The sequence below is a fragment of the Pyxicephalus adspersus genome, chromosome 3, assembly GCF_032062135.1.
Source record: "Pyxicephalus adspersus chromosome 3, UCB_Pads_2.0, whole genome shotgun sequence".
Taxonomy (NCBI): domain Eukaryota; kingdom Metazoa; phylum Chordata; class Amphibia; order Anura; family Pyxicephalidae; genus Pyxicephalus; species Pyxicephalus adspersus.
The window spans coordinates 62,961,160-62,986,265 of NC_092860.1; the positions used below are offsets into that span (position 1 = coordinate 62,961,160).

Sequence of the window (25,106 nt, forward strand, 5' to 3'; positions counted from 1 at the left end):
TTCTCAGGGCCCACTGCCTCCTCCTCCTGCTGTTGCCACCTGTCTGTACTCCATTCCTAAATAATGCATTACAGACATCTAAGTGGCATTGATGATGCACTACACCCCGCTCTAGATGCCAGTTACCAATGTGGTCCCTGCTCCGTCTCAGTGCCCACCGCCTCCTCCAGCTGCTGCTGCCACCTGTCAGTTGTAACTTATAACAGAGCTGTGTAGCTGGCTAATTTTTTGACTGAAAGACCCCCCTCAGGGACCTCTGCCTGTACTCTCAAGCCTGTGTATGGCTTGTAACGGAGTGGTGAAACCTGGTGGCTAATTTTTGGACCGGAGGAACCCCCTCATGGCCCTCTCTGCCTCCAGCAACATAAAAAAGCCTTCCCTATTTTTTTTTTTACTTGTACAGTGTTGGGCAGAGCTGGGGGAGTCTTGATATTTCTTTCTAAATGTATTTATAGGCTGTAGAAGCTCTACACGGTCCCAAAAAACAACCCAAATTATTCCTCCATTGACTTTAATGGATTTCAAATTCGACGCTCGTTCACCCGAATAATTTAATATAAGTATCTCTTACAAATAATACTTTAGTTACAGATACAAATGTATCAATTGTAAGAGATACTTATATTACAATGTCAGGAGGTTCTCCTGTGCTGGGCATCTTCTCTATGATTGCAGCTGTGGCTGCATTCATTGAGAGGAGTGTGCGATCCCCGGGGCACTAGTGCCTGGGGATCACAGAGGATTTCCAGGTCTGCACGATGCAGCCCTGGAAATCCCCCTGTTTGACGAGAGCTCGACCTCTCGGCGAATCAGAAGGCTGTTCTCGCTTACATTTTCGGTAAGCGAGAAAGGCCCAATTCGCTTCAAGATCAAACTTAATATTCTCGCTCGCTCATACCTAATTAAGATATAAAGTGCAATAGTGCTGTGTTTGTGTCCTAACTCAATAAAAGGTCTCTGGTCGAAATGTAGGTGCAATCATGTAATGTATATAGGATTAATATCCATGACGTGCCACGTGCCCAATAGTTCTGCGTGATACTTAAAACTATATATTTACCCTCTTCATCAATATCAAATTTAGTTCATTGTAGCTGCATATATTCACCATGGGAAACGTCCCATCAATTTTAGTTCTTTAAAACTGCATATATTCACCATGGGAGACATCCCATTGACCTACCCATAAAATATGTGAATATTATTCAATTATACTGATGGTAGGGGAGGGGAGGGACAAAGCCCTTATGGCTCTAAAAACACCTACTTATCTTCATTTTGCACTCACAGTCCTCTGCAGCATCCATCTCCTAGGATGCCAATTTATACAGAGACTGCGCTTTTACTGATTCTCCTTACTCTGAAGTGACGCGCCACTCTGGACATCACATCCGGTTCCTAGGTTAATGCATATGAGTAAATGGAATGCATAACATTACACTTCAGGGGACATCATTTGGTGTCCCCATTAGGACAATATCAATATCTTATCAATTATATGATATATATTATACACATAACCGTATCAAGATATCCATTTCAGGATAAGGAAATTGCTTAATATCTTAATATCCATATTGGTCAATCATATTTACCAATACCATGAATCTTTAATATATCAACCATAACCCTTTAAAAACAATATTAATCTGAATCTCTGAAATTATTTTTTACATGGTTTTATTTATTTATACTTACTGCACTGTTTATATGACTTTGCCTTTTAAAAGGCTCTTAGATATGGCCCTATTTTATCACAGGAACTATTCACACTGTGCACCAATTAAAGAAATCATTGAATGCAATAAATAATGATGATTTATATATATATATATATTAGACCTCTGCAAATAATTGAATAAATAGCTGGAAAGACATCATATATTGCTGCTTCTGTCTGTTACTACCTACCATAGGTGAGATCTCATGTATGTCAAACATCGGGTACATTTACATCCAAATTGATCCAATATGTAAAGAATACATTGAATCAGGATTATGATTGATATTGGTAAATTGTCAATTGAAATATGAAAAATATGTATTGTTCTAATTATTGATATTCCTGTTTTTCCTGAAGAAGCGGAATTTGTCCATGAAACGTGTCAATATAAACAGGGAGCACCCTAATTAAGGGTGACCACAACAGGAATATCATTGGGTTTGCACATTTTTATTCTAAGTTTTTTGTTAGAAAACTAGCAAATTTGCACTTATTGCCCTATAAAGTCTCATACCCTGATTTTTTGATTCACAAATTGTTTGATGTTTTTTTGGGGATGTGGCCTGCAATCATAAGATAGGTTGGATACTTCTCTTTTGAAGATTGTATGGACAAATTTACTGCCCACTGGACATACTGGAAACACTAACGCCTCACCCGCATTAAATTGTAGATTAGATCCCCCCACTCCCCAACCCAGTTTACACTAGATTCAGTGTTCCCACAGGGTACTGGTTTCCTAGCCCTCCTCCCCCTTTCCACCCTCCCATTAAACCTCTTTTTCTGTGTTCCCAAACCCCATAAGGTATAAATCATGCTCGAGTCAGATGGTGTTTAATTATTTTATTTTTTCTTTAATATAAATTTAAATACAGAAATGTTGACAGATGTTCCACAAATATTGTTCAAACTATTGTATTTAAATGTTCATATTGTATTATTTTCTCCAAGTTTGCTGCTCCTTCAGTTTTATATAGTTAACTCTCCTGAATTGAGCCTAGGCAGTTTATAATCTTGTACTCCACCTCTTTAGTACATTGTATTTTCTATGCTAAAATTTAATAAACAAAAATGTACCCATAAATAATATTTTGGTAAATGTTGGCCAAATTGCATTCAAAGTATTTTTGAAAATCTGCAATATTTCATAAATCAGAGAAAAAACTTGGGTTATTACCTGTTTTTGCCATTTGTGTGAAAATCTGCCTAAATTTCTTTATCTTTCAAATATCAATAACAAAACCAATTTCCAGTTGATGCAACAATGATGGGTTTGGTACTCAGTACATCTACAGTAGCTTATAAAGCATTTCTAAAAGCATTATGAATGTCTGTACACTTTATGTTGCCTAATTATTTTATGTAAGAAACTCACCTACAAAATTTCATCTATATTCTACTATGTATTTTTTAAAAGTATAGTTCTTTTCTTTTTCAGTAAAGAATAATTTCTGTGGAGGTTAAAGAAACCTCTTTACAAACTGTGGATGCTGCCATTTGCGACCTTTACTTCTGAAAATGCTAGTACCTAAATGATTGTAATTTGAAAAGTAAAGGAAAATGTTATATGAAATATGTGGGTAAAAGAATGATTTTTAATACAGTTGTAAAAGTTTAAAGAGAGTTTAAGTGGACCATCCAAAATGCAAGATTTACATTTTTAGTGCCTCATCTCGCTTTCTGAATAGCAGACATGTCACTAAAAAATATCCTACAGGAGAGTAGAAAATGTTAAGATTTTCACCTAAATCTTCCTAAATTTTTACGCCCATGACACCAAGGTGAGGTGATGCAATCCTCCTTTCTACAAGAATCTAGGAAATGTATTCCAGACCTTGCTGAAAATAATTTTTTATCATTTTGCTCCAATGTCCTCTCTGATAATAACAAATGTTCAGCATTTCCCAGAATTTCTCAGTCAGCTGAAGACTAGTTCACCCTCTGCACTGTGGAAGCCACAGAAAAGTTTGGTATTAAATGATAATGCTGACTTTTATGGTCTTGCTGTGAAGTGCTTTTCCAATGTTTTGTGCAGGCCTATAGTTAAATACTTTGAGCCTGATTTATTAAAGCCCTTCAAGGTGGGAAAGGATACACTTTTCACAGTGAAGCTGGGTCATCCAGCAAACCTGGAATGGATTTCAAAGAAGTAATTTGCTATTTGCTAGCAAATGTTTTTAATCCTAGACCAGATCCGTTTCAGGTTTGCTGGATCACCCAGCCTCACTCATAAAAGTGTATCCTCTCCAGCCTTGGAGAGCTTTAATAAATCAGGCCCTATGCATGAGGCAATATTGAATAAATGTATTCATTCATTCATTTAATAATTTCTTCAGACATCTTTTTAATGCAAACTCAAAAATATATATCGAAGAAACAAAAATCCAAATTACAGTATGTAGAAACTCATGAATACTGCATCTTACAATAACTGAAAAAAATGAAAAATTGTAATTTACCCCTACAGCTTTGCAGTTTCATACATGCATGGAGAGTAACAGCACAAAATAAATAGCTCAGATTAGCAGCAAATCTGTCATCTTTTTCTGAGTATTTCCAGAACCTATAAGAAAAAAAAAATACAAATAATAAATGCTGACAAGAACAAGACTCAGATTTTTTTTTTTATAAAAGATCAGTGAACCTGGATATTCTTGTTAAAATTCAATGATTTTCATTTATTTGATGCATCCATTATGAGTTCCCATCTTTAAAGATAAAGGGGGATAGAAAAAGAACATCCAAACAGCAAACTGATTATTTAGGGTGAATACAACCCGCAGGGGTCAAAAGGGAGGAAGTGCAGCGTATTCAACATATATCACAGTGTAAAGGGAGGAGCAATATGATGTCCAGTTCAGGAAGCTGATATGTACACAGTAAAAACATGCCGTATTGTGTTAAGGGTGGAGCAATGTGGAGCCTAGAGCACATACTGATTCATGGCCTCTTTTGCACACAATTTAAAGAATTAAACCGTGTGGAATATGTCATTTATACTGCGAAGAACAGACAGATGAGCAGTACAAAACACACAGTGATAGGTCTGGTACTCAATGCTTTTGGATTTTTTTGCTTGTTTTGTATCTGGATGGATTCCACTGTTCCAATATTACAAAGGATATTGAGCATTAGCTTTGCATTTCTGTATATATTGGGATGTGGTTTAATATTGTTTAAACCAGGGGTCTATCCAAGTATTCAAATGAATTTTCCTGTTTTGAAAAACCCTTTCTGTATGGAAAGATTAAGGGATCCCTTTTATGAAATACATAGTGAAAGACAAACTGTCAGTGCCTTCACCTACCTCTTCTTCCTAAAGTTCTAGTTACCCAGCAGTCATGCTGACCCTCTAGGCCTGATTTGTTAAAGTTCTCCAAGGCTGGAGAACATACACTTTCATCAAGGATCCTGGCTTCATCAAGCCATTTGTTAGAAAAAGTTTGTAATCTTTGATCATATCTATTTCAGGTTTGCTGGATCACCCAGGTTTGCTGATGAAGGTGTATCTTCTCCAGCATAAGAGAGCTTTAATAAATCATATTATATATGTGCCCTAAATAGTTTCTTTGTGGACTTTCCACTAGATCTCATGGAATGAATACCAAGTGTATTTCAAAAATCACAATCAACCAGTGTGGAGATGTTCTTTTCTTTTGTACTAAAAACAAAATGCAATACTGTAGAATAACTGTCATACAGCGTATGTATAATTCAAAGTAAGTCTCACCAAAAATATCAATAGTTAGCCAGTATAGAGTTTTATTAAATTAACGTTTTGTCCCAAGGACATTAAAAAATAAACATTATGTAAGGCCCTGGTCAGCACCAGTCCTCACCAGACCCCAATCCCCCAGTCTAACACTGCAGTCTTTACCTATAGCAAGCCCCCGCTCAGCTTCGAGAGACTGATTGCGTCTCCCAGCACTCAGTTGTCCTAAGGACTTACTGCACAAGGGATGGTGTCTGGGAATGGGCTAGCAGCAAGCCAGGAGCCCACAAATAAAGCAGTACCAAGATTCCAACAGAGCCAAGCCCAGAATACAGAGCAGAGGTCAAACACAGTATATCCGTCCACTAAACAAAGTACATTTATATATTCAGTTCAATTGAATTACATAAAACTGTCATATATTTTAAAGCCAATTTCTTACTACTTCCAGTGTATTGGATGCAACTGCCTATATACTTATTGAATTTTGTATGATCCGTATGTAGTAAATCTATAGATGATAGACTGATAACATGAATATAATCTGCTATACTGATATGGTTTTACAACAATACATTTATAGTATGGTTTTCTATCTCCCCTTTGAACACTGTAGTTTGGGTCTAACTCTCTCTGGTATCCCCTGATGAAGCCAATCCAGGCGAAACGCGTCAGGTATGAGATCTGTTAACTGTCCTGTAAAATGTTCACTAAACCGTGTGTACATAAGAATAGTGTATAAGCTGACTTTATTTGGCTTGTTTTTAATCACCGTAAATGTACTGTAAATACACATACCTTGATTAAGTTTCTGATATGAATAATTGTAGATGAACATATTAATAAAAGACAATCCCTTTAACAGTACAAATCAGTGCCTTTAAAAGCCTGTTTCTTCCCCCCTTCTCCCCCCCCCCCCCGTAATTGATATCTTATTTTTTGCCATCTAAAAGGACCCTCGTTCTTCTCTATCTGTGAATGTATAACATAGTTTCCACTTAGATGCGGTGTGCACCTCCGCCTTCCCTATTCTTGTCTCCTCCTCCTTTTTTCTTCTTTCTATTATCCCTTTTCTATTTACATGTTAATTTTTTTTTGCAACTTTGTGACTTTTTTCTACAAAAGCACATCATGGAATTTCCTATGCTTTACCTGTTTGAATTTTGTAATCCTAAATTTATGTGAATTATAGACTGTTTGCATCATACAAATTCAATATCATCTTACCAGAACCATTACACCCTACTTATCCTGATTAAAACCTAGCAAACCCACAGTTGTTATATTCCTACCAATAACCTTTTAAGGTATTACTGTCCTTTTAGAATTTGTGCCTGTACAGTATATGACCACATTCTCTGCTCTACTACATTAATCTGTAAAGTTACCTACCTATGGTTCACCATTATTGTCCTGTAAAGCCTATCTATGTATTTTTTTTTTAATTGTATGTTTATTGATTTGTTTGTTTGCTGCTTTTCCAACAAATACAATTCAACGTGAACACGTAACATAAATATAAGGTAAAAAGAGACAGAAAAGAAGGGGACAGAAAACATTGAAAAAAACAATGAATAACATTTCGTACATCAGTAAGCTCAGTGTGCATTGGGGAACCATTTCAATACAGAGCATAGTTCTTGAACCAATTGTGGATAAGCTTACAATAAATCTAAAACAGTGGTAGCATAAGTGGCATAACACACATTCATGGGGGTGAGAGATGGACACTTGGGTGGGGGAGGCAGATCCTATTACCAGTAGTATTTTAGGAGAAATATCAGTTAGCTAAAGGAGGCGGGGAGCTGCTTTGCTGCCTCAATATATAAGAGGGGGATTGTAAATAATAATCCCATGGTTCCCATATAGCCGTAAATTTTTCAATGCAATCATGTAGTCTAGTTGTAAGGCGTTCCATTAGCTGGACATCTTTAATTTGGCCATAGAGGTCCGAAACCCCAGGAGGGGAAGTGGCCAACTTTTTACCAGGCTTAGAGAGACTTAATCGGGTAAAGTGTGTAACTACGTCTTGAGTTATCTGGGTATCGAACAGACCCTCAAGCAAGCTGATTATTTCCAATATGGGGCCAATACTTTGCAGATCCAAAAAATTGGATACGTTGTACCCCCATCAAGATATGGCTGGACATTTTTCCAGGCTTGGAGACTTAATAGGGATAGACCCAATAGGTGTCTAACTACATCTTGAGTTATCTGGGTTTCGAACAGACCCTTGAGAAGGTCAATAACTAAATTTCAAAAATGGGCCAATACTGGACAGGTCCAAAAAACGTGATACATCGTACCCTGTGCACGCTGACATCTCCAGGTTTGATCACTAGTGGTGTGAAATATGACATGAAGTCAGTCAGGTGTGAGGTACCAGTGCATATTAGGATCTTATTCACATTTTCCTTGTATAATGTACAGAGGGAGCTTTTCCGAGCATTATTCCAAATCATTTGCCAGATCTCCAGCGTAGTGCCTGATTTGCAGATACCTTGTAGTAGCTTCTAAGGTTATTTCAAACATCCCCTGGGGATCCGCGAGTACAGAGGATGGTGCTGAGAGCTTATACTTTTCTTTACACTGGGTCAAGATTTTTTTCTAAGGAATTCTGAAACACCCTAGCCCCCTTTCTCTTCCGAAGGGAGCAGAGTACAGGTTTCGGCAGTCTATGGGATTTGTGACCCAAAAAGAAATCGAGGGCAGCTGCCTGCTGTCGCCCAATGTCCGATCGTGGAACTAGAACTGGCAGGGTAGCAAAAAAGTACAACATTTTGGGACGTATGGATATTTTGACCACGGCAATCCAACCAAAAAAAGCATATTGGGAGTGCTCCTCATTCACTGAGAAGTGAGTGGGGTTCTTAGAAAAGGGTTATATAGTTGGAATTGTATAAAGAGTCATGCCCATTAGTCTGCAAGGGGATAGGTCGAGGAGAACTCCACAGAGATGTCCAGGGTTTTTCAAAAGCCTTTCCAAAAGTGAGAGGTAAATTGCACCCTACGATCAGATTCTATATTGGTGGGCATACAGTGAAACCTAAAAATTTCAGGAATGAAAATTGGCACCAACGCAGCTGCTGATGGTAAAACAGGAAGGGATACAAAAGAGGACATTTTGGAAAAAGCAATCCATGACCACCCAAATGACCGTACACCCATCAGAAGGGGGAAGATCCGTAATAAAAACCATTGACAGGTGACACCAAGGCTCCTTGGTAATGGGCAGTGGAGAAATTGGTCCGGCTGGGGCAAAGGTACCTGACTTGGCCTGAACAGAGACAGCACAGGCCTTTACATAGTCAGTCACATCCTTATGAAGGTTGAGCTACCAGTAGAGATGGGAGAAAAAAAAAGTGCTGTGAACACCTGGCTGACCAGAAAGTTTAGAGTCATGTAGAGTCAGTAATATTTTGGTGCAGAGTTGAGGAGGCACCAAGGTTTTACCTGGGGGAAAAGCAGATTCCTGAACCGAGGTCAAGGCCAGTGGGATGATAAATTCTGGTCTTGGAATCCTGTGGATCGAAGAAGCAGGAGAGTGCTTTAGCTCAGGAATTAGCAGAACGGAGTTTAAAGGTGATTACAAAATCAAAACGGGAAAAGAACAAAGACCAACATGGAGGTTTTTGTTGTCTGTGGAAATAGTGACCTTGTGAGGAGAACCCTCCAAAAGATAGCGACATTCTTCTAGAGCGAGCCTGATGGTGAGGAGCTCCCTGTCCCTGATGGAGTAATTTTTTCTGCTGTTGTAAATTTCCTCAAAAAGAAATGCACATGGGCATCAAGCTTCGGTAGGGGTCTGGTAGAGAATAGCTCCAACAGAGGCATCAACTTGAATTGAAATGGGTTTGGAAACATCTGTCCAAACATCTGGCCTAGTGCTAGGCCAAAAATAAAAGCTCACTTTAAGGCATGAAGGGCCTCAATAGCCTCAGAGGGCCAGTTAGCATCAGCATCTTTCCGAGTCAGTGCAATGATGGGAGCTACCAGTGTGGAGTAATTTTTGATGAATTGCTGGTAATAGTGAACCCCAGAAAACGCTGAGTAGCCTTAAGGCCACAGGGTAGTGCTAGTTGGAGACAGCCGTAACCTTCTTGGGATCCATAGAGAGACCCTCCTTGGAAACAATGTAGCCCAGGAAGGGCACCTGTGGGCATTCAAACAGGCACTTTGCATAGAGTTGATTGTCTCTGAGCCGTTGTAAAACAAAGTGGTCATGCTGTCTGTGGGTGGACAAGTGGGGAGAGAAAATCAAAATGTTGTCCACATAAACAACAATGCAGATGTATAACAGGTCACGAAATAGATCATTTATAAAGTGTTAAACAGTCGTGGCTGTCCATTTGTCCCCCTCCTTGATCCGAATAAGTGTATAGGCACCTCGGAGGTCTAGTTTGGTGAAGACCTGTGCTCCAGGAAGGCGGCCAAAAAGCTCAAAGATAAGTGGCAGCAGGTATCGATTCTTAATTGTGATGGCATTCTGTCCACGATAATCAGTACATGGTCGGAAAGATCCACCTTTCTTTTGAACGAAGAAAAACCCTACTTCAGTGGGGGAACAGGACTTGCATATACATCTGCAGATTTTCTTAATGTATTTGCTTATGGCCTTGGTCTCAGGGAGGCTGAGGGGGTATACCCGACCTCTGGGTCGGTAGAATTCGATATGAGGTCTATAGCACAGTCATAGGATCGATGGGGAGGAAGTTGCTCAGCCTTGCATTTGAAGAAGACATCTTGGAAGTCCATGTACTTGGTAGGGATGGATGGGGACACCTCTGAGATGGAGAGAGCAAGAGGCTTGAGAGGTGTGAGCTTAAACACAGGGAGTGGCAGGATAGGCCCCAATTCAATACCTCTCGAAAAGACCAATCCTATACTGAAGTGTTGTTGAAGCCATGGGAGTCCTGGGATTACTGCAGTTGAGGCCTGAGGGAGAACAAGGAAGATTATGGTATCACGATGAAGAACACCTACATACATTTGCATGGACAAAGTTTGGAAGCGAATAAGTTCACAGGACAGAATGGTACTATTCACTGCAGGGATATGCAGTGGTTGAGATAAAGGCTCTATAAGCCAAGCTCAATCCTTGACAAGAGAACCTGAAATGAAATTTCCCACTGCCCCAGAAGGCCTTAAGGGCAAGTGTGGACTTATTGCGGTGAAGCTGAAGGTTGTGAACGAGTGGAAGGGAGAAAAGATTGACCTAGCATGTCCCCCACGGAGCATACTAGGGTCCATACTAAAGAAAGCACGTAATCAACAAACTGAACAAAAATTTAAAGAATACCACGACATCCAACAAAAGCATAAGGCAACCCTCCTACAGTTTCTAGGGAGCAACTAGAACAAGGTCGCACAGAGCTTAACTTGCTACTCGAGCTGAAAAGTCTCGGAAGTGGGCAAAACACACATTTTACAGGTGGAGTGACAAACCAGGTAAACTGCAAGTTAATAAGTTGAACCTCAAGCCCAAAAATTATTCCTTTCCCAGAGTTGAATTAAAAAATGGGAAGTTGTCTTAAAACCCTGAAAAAGTCATGTCGACCTTCCAAAAGTTTTATAACAAAGGTCGCATTACCCAAGCTGAAAGAAAGACAGAGAGATTTTAGAAAAGCCCTTCACGATGAAAGAAATACTCTGATTCTTTAAATTACTGAAATCAGGGAGCTCACTAGGTCCGGATGGCTTTTCCAACAAATATTACAAAAATATTTGGCCTCTTTGACACCTCACTTAGTGGAAAATTTCAACTTTATTAGAGAAGGGAATCCAGTGCCACCATGAGGTAACTCGGCCTACATTAACGTAATCCCAAAGCCAGGGAAAGACACTATGAAGGTATAGAATTACAGACATATATCCCTCATAAATTGCAATCCTAAAATATGACAAAAAAAGAAAATCATCTCCACTTTTTTTTGGGTGTGAATATACATCTGGACCAGGTGGGCTTCCTACTCCATAGGCAGGCCCCAGACCAAACGAGGAGGTCTATTTACCTAATTCCGGCGGTACAGTCAAATTGGGACCAGGAGCCAAAAAGGGAGGCAATGCTACTATCTCTGGATGTGCAGAAAGCACATTTGATAGCTTGTCATTGCATTATCTATTTATAATAGAAATGGCCTTTGACCCTATTTTATCAAGCTACTTGAATCCCTCCATGACAGCCCAACAGCGAAAATATCTTTAGCGGGCTTTGTCTTCTTCCATACTAATCAAAAAAGGTACCAGGCAAGGCTGCCCCCTTTTATCTCGAAAATTTGCGCTAGATAAAGAACCGCTAGCCAGTGCCATATGATCTAATCCAAACAATAAAGATATTGTATTTGGTCAAAGGGAACATAAGTGTGAATTGTTTCTGGATGATGTGTTGATTTACATTGCCTCTCCGTTAACAACCTTACCGAACCTATTTAAAGTATTGGGAGATTTTGCAAAACTATGGGCCCTCCATGTTAAGAGGACGAAGTCTCAGGCGCTTAACATAAATATTATGGTCCAACAAATTGAGGCCTTTAAATGTAACTATAATTTCCAGTGGGGAGAGACATCACTTCAAAAACTAGGAATACAATTGACCCCAACTTACCAAAAGCTTTAGCAGGCTAACTATAACCTGCTAATCAAGACTATCCTTTCAGATGTAGTAAGATGGGCCAAGTCACCTCCCTTATGGGCGTAAAGCCACCATAAAAATGAATGTTCTACCAAAAATCCTCTATCTGTTCCATACTTTACCGATCCCGACACCAGGGCCAATCATTATTCACTTGCAATCGAAAATTATGCAGTTTATATGGGGGGTTAGAAAAGGAGCAAAATACAAAAAATGCCCGGCCCTAGCCTTTACACTATCAGTCTGGGATAGACTTAAAACTAACCCGAAAATCCTACCCCAAATTCACAGGAAGGGACCGTAAACCGTTCAGTAGGAGGATTGACAAAGGTTTTCTAAAAATCAAGGATGTAATAGAAGTGCATGCAATGTTTAGTTTTGAGTATCTAGTAAGCAAAAGAGAACTCCCTCTCACAGAATACTTTAGATACAGAGAACTCAAATCTTTTGTATGCACTAAACAAAGATTAGCGACATCTCTATACCGATCCACCCTCTTTGAAAGCACATGTCGCTTGACAGAATAAAATTAAAAGTATATGTTGCATAGGTTGATGAAGCCACGGCAGGTTTTGGGATCCCCAGAGAATTGTTTTGGAGGTGGCAGATTAGGCACAGAGACGATTGGTATAGCAGGAGACTGAGTCAAGGCTGAAGGCTCAGTAGGTGCACTGGAGGGGGACAGAAACTGATCCAGGCAAGTAGTGAGCACATGAAGCTGGCAAAAAATGGGATTTCAGTAGCTTCCTGGGTGTCTGGGCTTTAAAAGAGTGGTTGGTTGGGGTCTGCTGAGGCCTGGGAGGGTGTGGACATGGTTCATGCAAACTGTCACACTTGGGGACACAGCCTCTACGGGGTGATACGGCTTGCAAAAAATTATGTGAGCCCGTGGAAGGGCCAAGGCAAGTCTAAACAGTACCCAGGTCTTCTCCAGAGCCTCTAGCGGTGAGAATGTTGCACTGCTGGTTACTGCCAGGTCGCAGTCTTTGGGCACACCAGACTGGGCAGGATGATACGCGGTACCATTGTCAAGGAAGGGCGGGGTTAAGGCATGCAGCAATCAAGAGAGGTCAGGTCACAAGTCAGGGGTCAAATACCAGGGATCCAGGAAATAGACACCTGTAACACAGGGGCCACTACAGACACAGGGAACACAGGAGACCTTGAAAGTGACAGGAGGCACAGGTGACACGGGGATAATTACAGACACAGAGGAACACTGGAACAGCACAAGGGTACTGGCTGGGAAACAACAGACTTGGCCACAAGAGGTTAACACAGGAACTGGACAGGGAATGAACCGAATTCCCATCACTTGTGGAGACACATTGCACGAGTGCTGTTTCTGGGCCAAGTAGCCAGGGATGATTAAGAGGCTATTTCCTGATTGGTCAGCGGAATGAGCAATGCTGATAAAATCAGGAAGAGCAGGTGTACCCGGGCTCAGAACTGCCCACATGCGCAGGAGAGAGACGCTTGTGCTTTAGCTAGGAAGAGGTAGGTGTGACATAGGGCCTGAATTGCTTTGAAGAAAGGGCCATTGAGCCCAATCCAGCACAGGGTTTGGGTAAGGAATGGCCAGCTAAGCTGGTCAAATATTTTCTTGGCATCCAGACTAAGTAGCAGTACTCGCTTTTGGTTTTGTTAAAAACGTCCATAATATCGTCTGCCTGGTGTTATCTCCTGCTTGTCGATATGCCAGAAAACTGACCTGATCTTTGTTGAATATACTGGTCAGGTAAGTACCTAAACGAGTGGCTGGGATCCTGGTATGGGTTGGTAGCTGATAGGACTCTGTGGGTCTTTACCCGGCTTGGGAAACACAGATATGTAAAGATGCAGCATGATTCGTGGAATAGGGGCACCCTCCAGGAAGTTGTTGTAGAGTGAGGTTAAATGTGGTGCTAGGGTAGGTAAGGTAAGAAGGTTTTTTAATAGGCGTATGGGAATTCATCTGGTCCTGGGGCCTTCTGGAATAGTAAGTTTTTAATGGTAGATGTTACTTCTTCAACAGTGATGGCTTTATTAAGGGCATCCACTGCTGAGGTTTCTAGGGTAGGCAGGGAGCAGCTATGTAGATACTCATCTATGCGTGAGGCAAGCGTGGCCTGATTCTGCAATTGTGAACCAAAGAGTACAAGGATATATAATAATTGCCAAAGATCTCGGCAATGGTCCCAGGATCATATTGGAGGGTGCCCTGGTTATCTCACACTGCCATGGGTGTGTTTTTGGTAGCCTGGTCTATAACATAACGAGCCATGAGGGAACCTGCTTTGTTCTCTTTGCCACAGTATCGCTGGCGCAAGTACCTCAAGGATTGCTCCACTCTGCCCATGGCCAGTTCTTTATGGTGACTTCTAATATTGGTTAACCTGCGAAGTCTGGCCACAGACGGGCCATCTCTGCTAGCAAGGTCTCTAACTGAGATCTCAGGGCAATTTTGTCTATTTTGAGTTTAACTAATTCGGCAATACACTGGTCGTAGATGACTGCTTTATGAGCGTCCCATTAAGTAGAAACCTGTGATACCGATTGGGTATTTTCCAGGAAGTAATCATCCAGGGAACTTTGAAGTGCTATTTTTGTAGGACTTCAATAGGAACTCATTTAATCTCCAATGGCATTTCTTGAAAGAGATGCTACCCAAATCAGTGGACATTATTAAATATGAGGCGTGTTCAGACCATGTTATTGGTTCAATTGAGGTAGAGGTGGTTGACCTAAAAGCCGGGGTCTGGTGTGAGTGTTGTGAGGATTGGAGTAAAAGATATATTGCCTGTCGGTAGGGTGCTGTATGGGCCAAACATCTAACAGACCGCCTTGACGAAGTAAATGCCGTAGACCACAAGAAGAGTGGTAAGTAGGAGGAGGACAGTTAGAGACATCCAAGGAGAGGCAGTCTAGCTGGAGGGTATGGGGCAAGTTAAAGTCCCCTCCCATTAGTATAGGACAGCGATGGTATGTGAGGCATGATCCCCTCCAGAAATTGATTCTGAGCAGAGTTGGGGGCATGGATATTATATAGTACCACTTCCATTGCATTGATCCTACCTTATTTTATCCACCTTCAGGATCTAGGATGGAATTGGTGGGGTAAATTGGGTGTGGATGGCAACCCCTGCGGATTTACCTGGGGCAGAATATACCATTGTATAGTAACGCCTAAGGAACTTAAAGGTTCCCGTGTGATCAAGGTGTGTCTCTAGCAAAATGACTATATCCATTTTATGGTGTTTGAGCTTCTGGGACAGAAGCCTTCGTTGGTGGGGGAGTTAGGTCCCTTGACATTTAAGGACATTACCTAACCATGGGTATTCAAATTGGAGGCTAAAGTCTCTATAGTAACTAGCATACCAGGCAATTAAGGTAGTGTATGGGAATTGAGGCACCGCAATTGCACAAGCAAGGGGGATAAGGGGGGATAAGACAAAGGACCATCAAAATACATTTACATATACAAACAATAGCCACATAACTTGAAATACCCCAACCTAGATCGGGGAGGATCTCCCTCATGCTCCTAGGTTCATCAGAATGTAGCCATATCTGAGGACTAAGAAAAGAGCAGGAGAAAGATCTTCATGGGGAACATGTTCGGAGGGCCAGTGATACGCTAGGCATGTCTACAACCAAAACCAACTAATTCCTAACCCAGCCTACACTTCCAGCTAGCAGGGAAAATCTAGATAGTATAATAAGCAGCATATGAATAAACATATCAACTTAACACATTAGTAGCAATCAAGCAAAATAATGGCTTGTTTAAAATGGTAGTATGCAGTAAAACACTTTGAGAGGCAAAAGAAGGATAAACAAAAGGTTATTGTGTTGAGGTGATGCAGTTCCTTCACGAGTGGTGGCCGCCCAGGCCAGAGGAGATCCGTAGTGAAGTAGAGCTATCTTGCTGTGGAGATCGTCGTTGTTTGCAGACTGCCTACCAGCTACCAGCGGGCGTTGTAGGTAGGGGTTCCCAACCTGGACTGCTGAGGCACTGAATGCCAAGGTCCAAACAAAATCTGGATAAGTCCTCTGGGTATTTAAGAGTAGTTGTTCTGCCATCCTTCCTGGCCATCAGGCTGAAGGGGAATCCCCATATATAGGAAATAGAGTCACAAAGGAAGGTGAGTAGAGGTTGCAGCACGACGTTGGAGGGTAGCCCATGAGATATAGGGAAACGGCTGGATAGAGGCGCCATCAAAATCAAAAGACCTCGTATTCCTTGCAGATCGCATGATGTCTTCCTTAAAGGGAAAGTAATGCACCCTGCACAGCACATCATGTGGTCTAGATCGGGGGTCCATTGGCTCTGCGGGACCAATTCAGCTTAAGGGGCTCCACAAACGGTCAGCCCAAAACATTGTTAAATATAGTCCTGAGGACCAGCGAGGTCTGAGTAGCCTCTGGTAGGCCTCTAACTTTGATATTGCTGCGGCATTCCCTGTTGTCCAAATCTTCAGCTTGTAGCTGCATATCCCGAATTGTGGCTGCTTGGCAAGTAATTTGTACGTGTAATTTTGTAACCAGAGTCTTGGCAAATTGTATGTCCTCACTGAGTCCACGCTGCCTGCCAAATTATGTTGATTAGTGCGTAAAGTGTGGATCTCGGGCCTGCATGTTTTTTTGACCTCTTGAACAAGGGTATAAAAATCCTCTTTCCTGGGGATGTGCTGGATATAATCCCGCCATGACAGTTGCCATCCTGGTGTTATTGCCATAGGGGGGGAGTGGGTGCAGCCAAGTAGTGACCCAGGGAATTGCTCTCACTAGAGTGGGCATTTTGCCTTGCTGGCATAAAGAATCATGGTACACTGGGGGGACCATTTTGTGTGATTTGGCTGACTGGTTGTGGTTCAGCTTGCTGTAGGGGTCCATGTGATTGGGATGAGGGTTGAACATTTGGGAGATTGTTGCTGGCAGTAGAAGGTCTGGGCTGCTGTTATGAGTGTGCCACAGATGGATGCCCCAGAGATGATGTTGGTAAGAGCAGCGCATAGCTTGGTGGCTGTGATGCTCAGAGGGGGAGAGCACTCCAGCTGCTGACTCACAGCTGCGCTGTAGAAGAGGCCCCCATCCCAATATGCAGGGTGTGCTGAGGAACTCATCCTTCCACACACTGCTACAATGTTGCAGTTCTGTAAGAGGCTGTGGAGGGCTTGCAGATTGTTGCAGCCTGGAGGGGATCTGATCAGGAGTGCCCCAAGGCTGTAATGAAGACGCCGCTGCTGACCACATGGGAGCCGGCGCCATCTTTGCAGACCCGGTCGCGTCGGGGGATTCAGGGGCTAGGTACCTGTGTAGCGTGGTCTTCAGGGTCGGTGGGGGCCAGGATCGGGATCCAGACATTGAGGGGTCCTTCTGCCTCTGCTTGCTGTTCATAGCAAGAATGGATTTGTGCTGCAGGATCCACTAAGTGCAAGCCAGTGGAGGGGAGTTCTTAATGTGTGGCCATACATGTCACTGTCCAAGCCATGGCCCCTTATTTGCAAATTTATGATACACCTATTGAGCCTACCTTGTTTTCATCTCATCATCCCCTGAAGAAGCCTCACAGCAAAATGCATCAGGTGGAGACCTTACAACTTTTGTGTCATCTGCTGAACGCACACCCTGGCCAAGTTTTATACATCAGCTGAACTTGTGTATTAGCTGAGATTTACCTAGCCTTCATTATTTCTGCACTTCCTGATTATATTTAATTTGGTTTGCCAAAAAAAAAACTTTTTTCTGGTTCCATCCTTCCCAACCCTAGTGGGGATTGAAACAAGATGTATATTTTTGGTTTCGTCATTATTGGGCTGGCAATTTATTGAGCCATTAAACACTTATTGCAACCAAGGGGAACCGTACACAACTGATAAAGAAAATTAATTAATATATGTATTCTATTGATTTTACTGTTGATTTAGGTTGAATATATGATTTAGCTAACGGATGACTGATTCTCTTATTAGAGTGGTTTGAGGGGGCGCTGGTACTGCCAGGATTTTATCAGCTACAAGTTATCTAAACATATTCCATTCCATTAGAAGGTGACCTGTTTCCTCATCTCTATTACTGAAGAATACAGAAGAGTAATAATATTAGTATCTCCTGGCTAATTATACTGTATGTGATTTTTTGAACAATTCTCAAAAAATATACCTTAATTGCAAAGACCCTGAACATGACATTATCAACAAATGTATTGATAGTCGTGAAGTAGTGATCAGGGGGACCTGTAGGAACATAAGAACAAAAGGAACAAAACTTTGAAGCCCCTGATGGTTTGTAGAGTTAAATACAAAGTCCCCGAACACAGTATTTTCACCAGAATTTGTGCGTGTGTGTGTGTGGATGGGTAGCTATAATGTTATGTTACAGGAAATAAATTAAAGGGATTGTCGGTAAAACATAATTTTTAAAAATGCCTATAGAATTTTTCAGTTAAATGTAAAGCTCTCAACATACTGTCACCAATATTTATGGGGCTCCAGGGGACATATGGTACATTTAGGAATATGTCCAATGTTTGAAAATGTGGTCCATGCTGGCTTTTACAACACATTTCCTTACCATTTTCCCTTCTCTGGGGGTTTATTCTAATTTGTGTGGAAATAAGGAAAAATAAAAAAACAAACAAGCAAGTTATCCTTTTTTTCAAATAATTGTAACTAATTTTAAAAAATGTTAACTAGAGCCTTTCGTCCATAAAAACTTTTTGACAGGAATACATCTTAAGGCAGACTTCATATACAAAAATGTAAGAATACTACTGGGAGTGTTGGTCAAATAGCTTGCTATTCGGTCGAATAGAGCAAAATTATTTGGGTGAACGAATGTCCAATTCGAACCCCAATAAAGTCAATTGGAGAAAAATTTGGGTTGTTTTTTGGGACTGTGTAGAGCTGCTACAGCCTATAAATACATTTAAAAAGACATATCAAGACTCCCTTAGCTCTGCACATCACTGTACAAGTAAAAAAAAAATGAAAGTTTTTTTATGTTGCTGGCAAGGCCATTTTTTGGGGCAGTCAAGGGAACATGCCGGATTTTATACAGACCTCCGAGTAGAGGCAGAGCGGGCCCCGAGGGGGTTCCTCCGGTCCAAAAAGTGGCCACCAGGTTTCACACTCCATTACAAGCTATACACAGGCTTGAGAGTACAGGCAGAGGTCCCTAGCAGCAGAGGGAGGGAGCAGCAGCAGCAGCAGGATGAGTAACAATGCCATCCACACTCTCAGGGCCCACTTCCACTGTAGGGACAGTGGGAATTTCTATTCATGTCTCCAATAGCTACAGCTTCTACACTGTCCATAAGGATGATGGCCTCAACCTCTAATCTCGTCCCTGCTCCGTCTCAGGGCCCACCGCCTCCTCCCCATTCTGTTACTGATGCCGCCTGCCCAGTACCCAGCTCTAGATGCCAGTTACCAGTGCTGCCCACACTCCGTCTCAGAGCCCACCGCCTCCTCATCCTGCTGTTCCTGCTGCATGCCCCAGGCTTGAGCAAGCTGCTAGCTGTACCTTTGTAAAATGCGGCATGGACAGCATTGTTAACTGGCATCTACAGCTGGGTACTGGGCAGGCGGAGCAGTAACAGCAGGAGGAAGAAGCGGTAGGCTCTGAGACCAAGTGTGGATGGCATTAGTATCTTGCATCTAGAGTTGGGTACTGGGCAGGCGGCAGCATCAGTTACAGCAGGAGATGGAGGCAGTGAGCTCTGAGACCAAGGGAGGACGGCATTAGTATTTTGCATCTAGAGTTGGGTACTGGGCGAGCAGCAGCAGTAACAGCAGAAGGAGGAGGCGGTGGGCTCTGAGACGGAGTGTGGATGACATTAGTAACTGGCATCTAGGGCTGGGTACTGGGCAGGCAGCAGCAGTGACTGCAGGAGGAGGAGGCGGTGGGCCCTGAGACAGAGCAAGGACCACATTAGAGGTTGAGGCCATCACCTCTATGGACAGTGTAAAAGCTGTAGCTATTGGAGACATGAATGGAAGAACAAAATTCACACTGTCAATATCTACTATCTAGTAAAACCACATAAAAGGGAACAGGCTTGGCGGAATCAGCGGGGAAATACAGACATTTTTCATCATTTGTGGATACCTAGCAAGTGCACAGTTAAATAACTGTATTTGTTTTAGAGAAATACATACATTCTTAAGGGTTTTAGGATAGATACCAAGTGCTATCAGATTTAAATATCTGTATTTTTTTGGAAAGAAATACATACATTTTTATGGCTTTGGGGATATATAACAAAGTGGGATCAGAATAAAATATCTGTATTTTTTTAAAAAGAAACACAGAAATTTTTATGGCTTTGGGGATAAACAGCAAAGTGGGATCAGAAAAAAAATCTCAATTTTTTTGAGAGAAATACCAACGTTTTTATGGGTTTTAGGATAGATGCAAAGTGCTTTCATAATTAAAAATCTGAGACCAAGTGTGGATGGCATTAGTATCTGGCAACTAGAGCTGGGTACTGAGCAGGCGGCAGCATCAGTAACAGCAGGAGGAGGAGGCGGTGGGCTCTGAGACAAAGTGTGGACAGCATTAGTATCTGGCATCTAGAGTTGGGTACTGGGCAGGTGGCAGCATCAGTTACAGCAGGAGGTGGAGGCGGTGGGCTCTGAGACGAAGTGTGGATGGCATTAGTATCTGGCGTGTAGAGTTGGGTACTGGGCAGGCAGCAACAGTAACAGCATGAGGAGGAGGCGTTAGGCCCTGAGACGGAGCAAGGACCGCATTAGAGGTTGAGGCCATCACCTCTATGAACAGTGTGGAAGCTGTAGCTATTGGAGGCATGAATGGATGAACGAAATTCACACTGTCCATACCTAATATCTAGTGAAACCACATAAAAGGGAACTGGCTTGGCAAAATCAATGGGGAAATACAGACATTTTTCATCATTTGTGGATATCTAGCAAGTGCTATCACTGTTAAATATCTGTATTTGTTTTAGAGAAGAACATACATTTTTAGAGTTTTAGGATAGATACCAAGTGCTATCAGAATTAAATATCTGTATTTTTTAGAAAGAAATACATACATTTTTATGGCTTTGGGGATATATAGCAAAGTGGGATCACAATAAAATATCTATTTTTTGAGAGAAATACTGAAATTTTTATGGGGTTTATCTTAAATTATGATACCTCTTGCAATTTATCACAAATGCCCAAAAAATGTCTATATTTATCCATAAAAAATACAGACATTTCATTCTGATAGCACTTAGTATCCAAAACCCATAAAATCTTCTGTATTTCTGTAAAAAAATAAAAAATAAAAATAAAAAACATTTCACCCACTTGCTATTTATCAAAATAGCAATAAAAATTTCTGTATTTCTCTCCAAAAAATACAGATGTTTTATTCTGATCCCAGTTGCTATCTATCAAAAAAGCCAGAAAATTTCTTTATTTCTCTCCAAAAAATACAGATATTGCATTCTAATACCTCTTGCTATCTATAAAAAAAAAACAGAAAAATTTCTGTATTCATTTATAAAAAATACAGATTTTTAATTCTGATCCCACTTGCTATCTATCAAAAAAGCCAGAAAAATTTCTATATTTCTCTAAAAAATATATAGATATTTCATTCGGATCCCACTTACTATCAAAAAATCCAGAAAAATGTCCGTATTTCTGTAAAAAAAACATACAGATATATTTCATTCTGATCCCACTTGCTATCTATAAAAAAAGACATAAAAACTATTGTATTTTTTTCAAAAACTACAGATATTTATTTATGATACCTCTTCCAATCTATCACAAAAAAACAGAAAAATGTCTGTATTTATCTATAAAAATACAGATATTTAATTCTGATCTCACTTGCTATCAAAAAAGCCAGAAACATTTCTGTATTTCTCTAAAAAAAATACAGATATTTTCATTCTGATCCTACTTGCTATCTATCAAAAAGGCAGAAAAGTTTCTGTATTTCTCTAAAAAAATACAAACATTTCCTTATGATACCATTTGCTATCTATCAAAACATCCAGAAAAAAAATCTGTATTTCTGTTAAAAAAATACAGATATTTCATTCTGATCTCACTTGCTATCAAAAAAGCCATATAAATTTCTGTATTTTTTGGAGATTTAACTATGATCTCTTGCAATCTATCACAAAAGCCATAAAAATTTCTGTATTTGTCTATAAAAAAATACAAATATTTCATTCTGATCCCACTTGCTATCTATCAAAAAAAGGCAGAAACATTTCTGTATTTCTCTCCAAAAAATGCAGATCTTTAATTCTGATACATCTTCTAATATGTCAAAAAATCCAAAAAAAAAGTCTGTATTTCTGTAAAAAAAATACAGATATTTGATTCAGATACTACTTGCTATCTATCCAAAAAGACAGAAACATTGCTGTATTTCTCTACAAAAAATACAAAAATTTAATTATGAATCAGCTGTGAATCTGTTACAAGCCGTTACAAGTCATAGTAGATAGAGGCAAAGGGCCCTGAGGGAGGTCCTCCGTAAAAAAAATTAGCCAGTTACACAGCTACATTGCAAGTTATAGGCCTCAGAGACAGAGAGGAGGAAGAGGGCCACGCAGGGGAGGAGTAGAAGAAGATGCAGAAGGCTGTGAAAGTGCTCTTCCCATCAAGGTGTCAGCAGGCTGTGCAGCAGTTGACGACTAAACAGTTCACTCTGCAGAGGGGGTGTTGAAGTCATTGCCGATCCAAGCTTTATTCATTTTAATAAAAGTGATTCAGTAGAAATTTTCTGCAGAGAACCGAATCTGCTTGTCACTCACTAAGCCCCCAGCTGCACTGAACGCTCTTTCAGGTAACACTAGCTAGGCGGGCAAGGATCTGAATGGTATGTTCTGCCAACTCCAGGCACTGCTCAAGCTTGGATACCCAGTTGCCCAGTGGGTCCTGGCTTTGCAGGTTGCAGATGTCCCATGTGGAGCTCAGGTATTCCTACACCATGACTAAGTAGCGCTTCTGAGTGTCATTGAAAATAGCTGAACGACTGGCAGCTTGCTTCTGCTGAAAAAAAGCCTGCATAGTTTGGCTTAGAGGACCTCTACTGCTGCTGCCACCCATGCTTAAGGTAGTTGTTTGGCTCCCATGGCTGGTGGAACTGCCGTAGGGATCCCTGCTGCTGTTGCTGCTGGCAGCCCTTACAAGAACTTCTTGGTAGTGCTGCATTTTAGGTCCCCTGTATTGGGGTAACATTAGTTGTTAGGCTCAGGCTCATAACGTGGATCAAGTAATGTAGCAATCCAATAGTCGTCAGTCTTTGTCTTTATGTGTTGTATGCGAGGATCTTTGACTATGCACTCCTGCATGAAGGCTGTCATGTGGCTCAAAGTTCCCACAGCTGAGGTAATTCTGGACCCACACTCTTGTGGGTCGAACAGCAGTACAGAGTCGTCATCCTCCTCCTCCTTTGGTCTTGCCATCCACGGAACATGCTGCCTTGTGTTTGGGTGGATGGATGCCATGTACCCTCAATATCCTCCTCTGCCCCATGCCTGCAATGTCCTCCTCATCCTGGATTTGGGGTGCACTATGCCTAGTAGGCACGCATGTCCAAGATAATGTTTGAAACGTCATCTCTTGATGCAGGTGTGAATTTCCCACGCAGGGCTGCCAGCAGATTGGCCCTATTGTCACACATGACCTTGCCAGGCTGGAGTCTGTTTGGAGTTAGCCATACGTCCTCCTGCTCCCGCAGGGCACTTAGGATAGTTGTGCCTGTGTGGCTGAGGGAACCCAGGCTTCGCAACGTCAGGACTGCGTGGCAACGTCTGAATTGTGCACCGAAATAGCAAACTGCAGGTTGTTGCTGGCGGTGAACAGATGCTGCCAAATGGGAGGTGCTGGGTCTCTACAGCAAAGTGTCCCTGGAGGAAGAGGTTGAGGCACAAGAGTCAAAGGGAGGAGGTCGAAGTGGAGGTCGAGGAGGGGATTGCATTGCGAAGTGCTCTGGGCGGAGGTAGGTATGCAGGCCTTGCTGCAGCTGCATCTTCCCCTGTTGACAAAGTTACCCAGTGAGCTGTATAGGAAATATATCTTCCCACTCCATGCATGCTCAACCGTCAGTTGTCAGGTTCACCTTGCCAGAAACTGAGTGTTGCAGGGCCATTGACACATTGATCTGCACGTGTTCATGCAAAGCAGGAACACATTTTTATGCAAAAAAACTGTGGCTTAGGCATAACGTACTGTGGGTTTGCGCAGAGGAATGTGTAACAGAACGCATTCGAGTCCACCAGCCGGTAAGGGAGGAGCCGTAACGTAATCAGCTGTGCAATTGCTGCATTGATTAGCATTGTTTTGGGGTCATTTGGGCCATATTGTTCTCGGGTCTGCAGCTAAAAACAAACTCATACTGCTTTGCTTGCCACCCTTGCCAAAGCTGCCCCTTCCTCTTTGGCCAGACATTGTACAAATTTTTGTGTGGCTTGACACCCTGCAAAATACTTTGGAGCTAATATGCTTCACAAAGTGTAAATTTTTACAGTAAGTGGATTTTGACACCAAAAATGCAAGTGCTCTGTGTGTGTTGTATGCAACACTTTCCTTCAGTGGTGATGCTTGTATTATGCAGCACAGTATACAAACTATATACTGCAGTATACATTGCGTCTGTGTGACTGTCTTTCAGTACTCTCAAGTGTGATTCTGTGCACGCAGTCAGGAAGGGTACCCTGGCTTTGGCTGCGTGTATGTAACACAATATCTATCTATCTATCTATCTATCTATCTATCTATCTATCTATCTATCTATCTATCTATCTAACAGTGAAACACTATCTGAGTACAGTAGATTTCAGGACTGCACCAATACAGTACAATCCAACTATCTATCTGATAAATAGTGTGAGTGTGACACAGTCTAACTAAGTAAAGCACTTTTTTTCAATTTGACAAAGCAAGTAAAGCAGCACAGAAAGGTTGTGATGCTAGCAAATCTCTGTCAGGAGTGGTAAATGCAGGCACACCCTTGCCTTAAATTGGCCAATGGTTGCCTTTGTGGCATGCAGTGACAGACAGCCAATCGGCTGCCTGCCA

General features: G+C 41.5%; 1 protein-coding gene across 4 annotated transcripts in view; it reads right to left on the bottom strand.

The window, feature by feature from the left end:
• Positions 1-2,551: 2,551 nt before the first annotated feature.
• The window catches only part of LOC140326389 (PML-RARA-regulated adapter molecule 1-like), a 308,253-nt gene continuing 285,698 nt past the window's right edge, over positions 2,552-25,106 (bottom strand). For all 4 annotated transcript variants that reach the window (XM_072404936.1, XM_072404932.1, XM_072404933.1 and 1 more), the window contains one exon: positions 2,552-4,286. In XM_072404936.1, the coding sequence (XP_072261037.1) occupies positions 4,260-4,286 (27 nt within the window). In that variant the 3' untranslated portion in view covers positions 2,552-4,259. The remainder of the gene's footprint in view (positions 4,287-25,106) is intronic.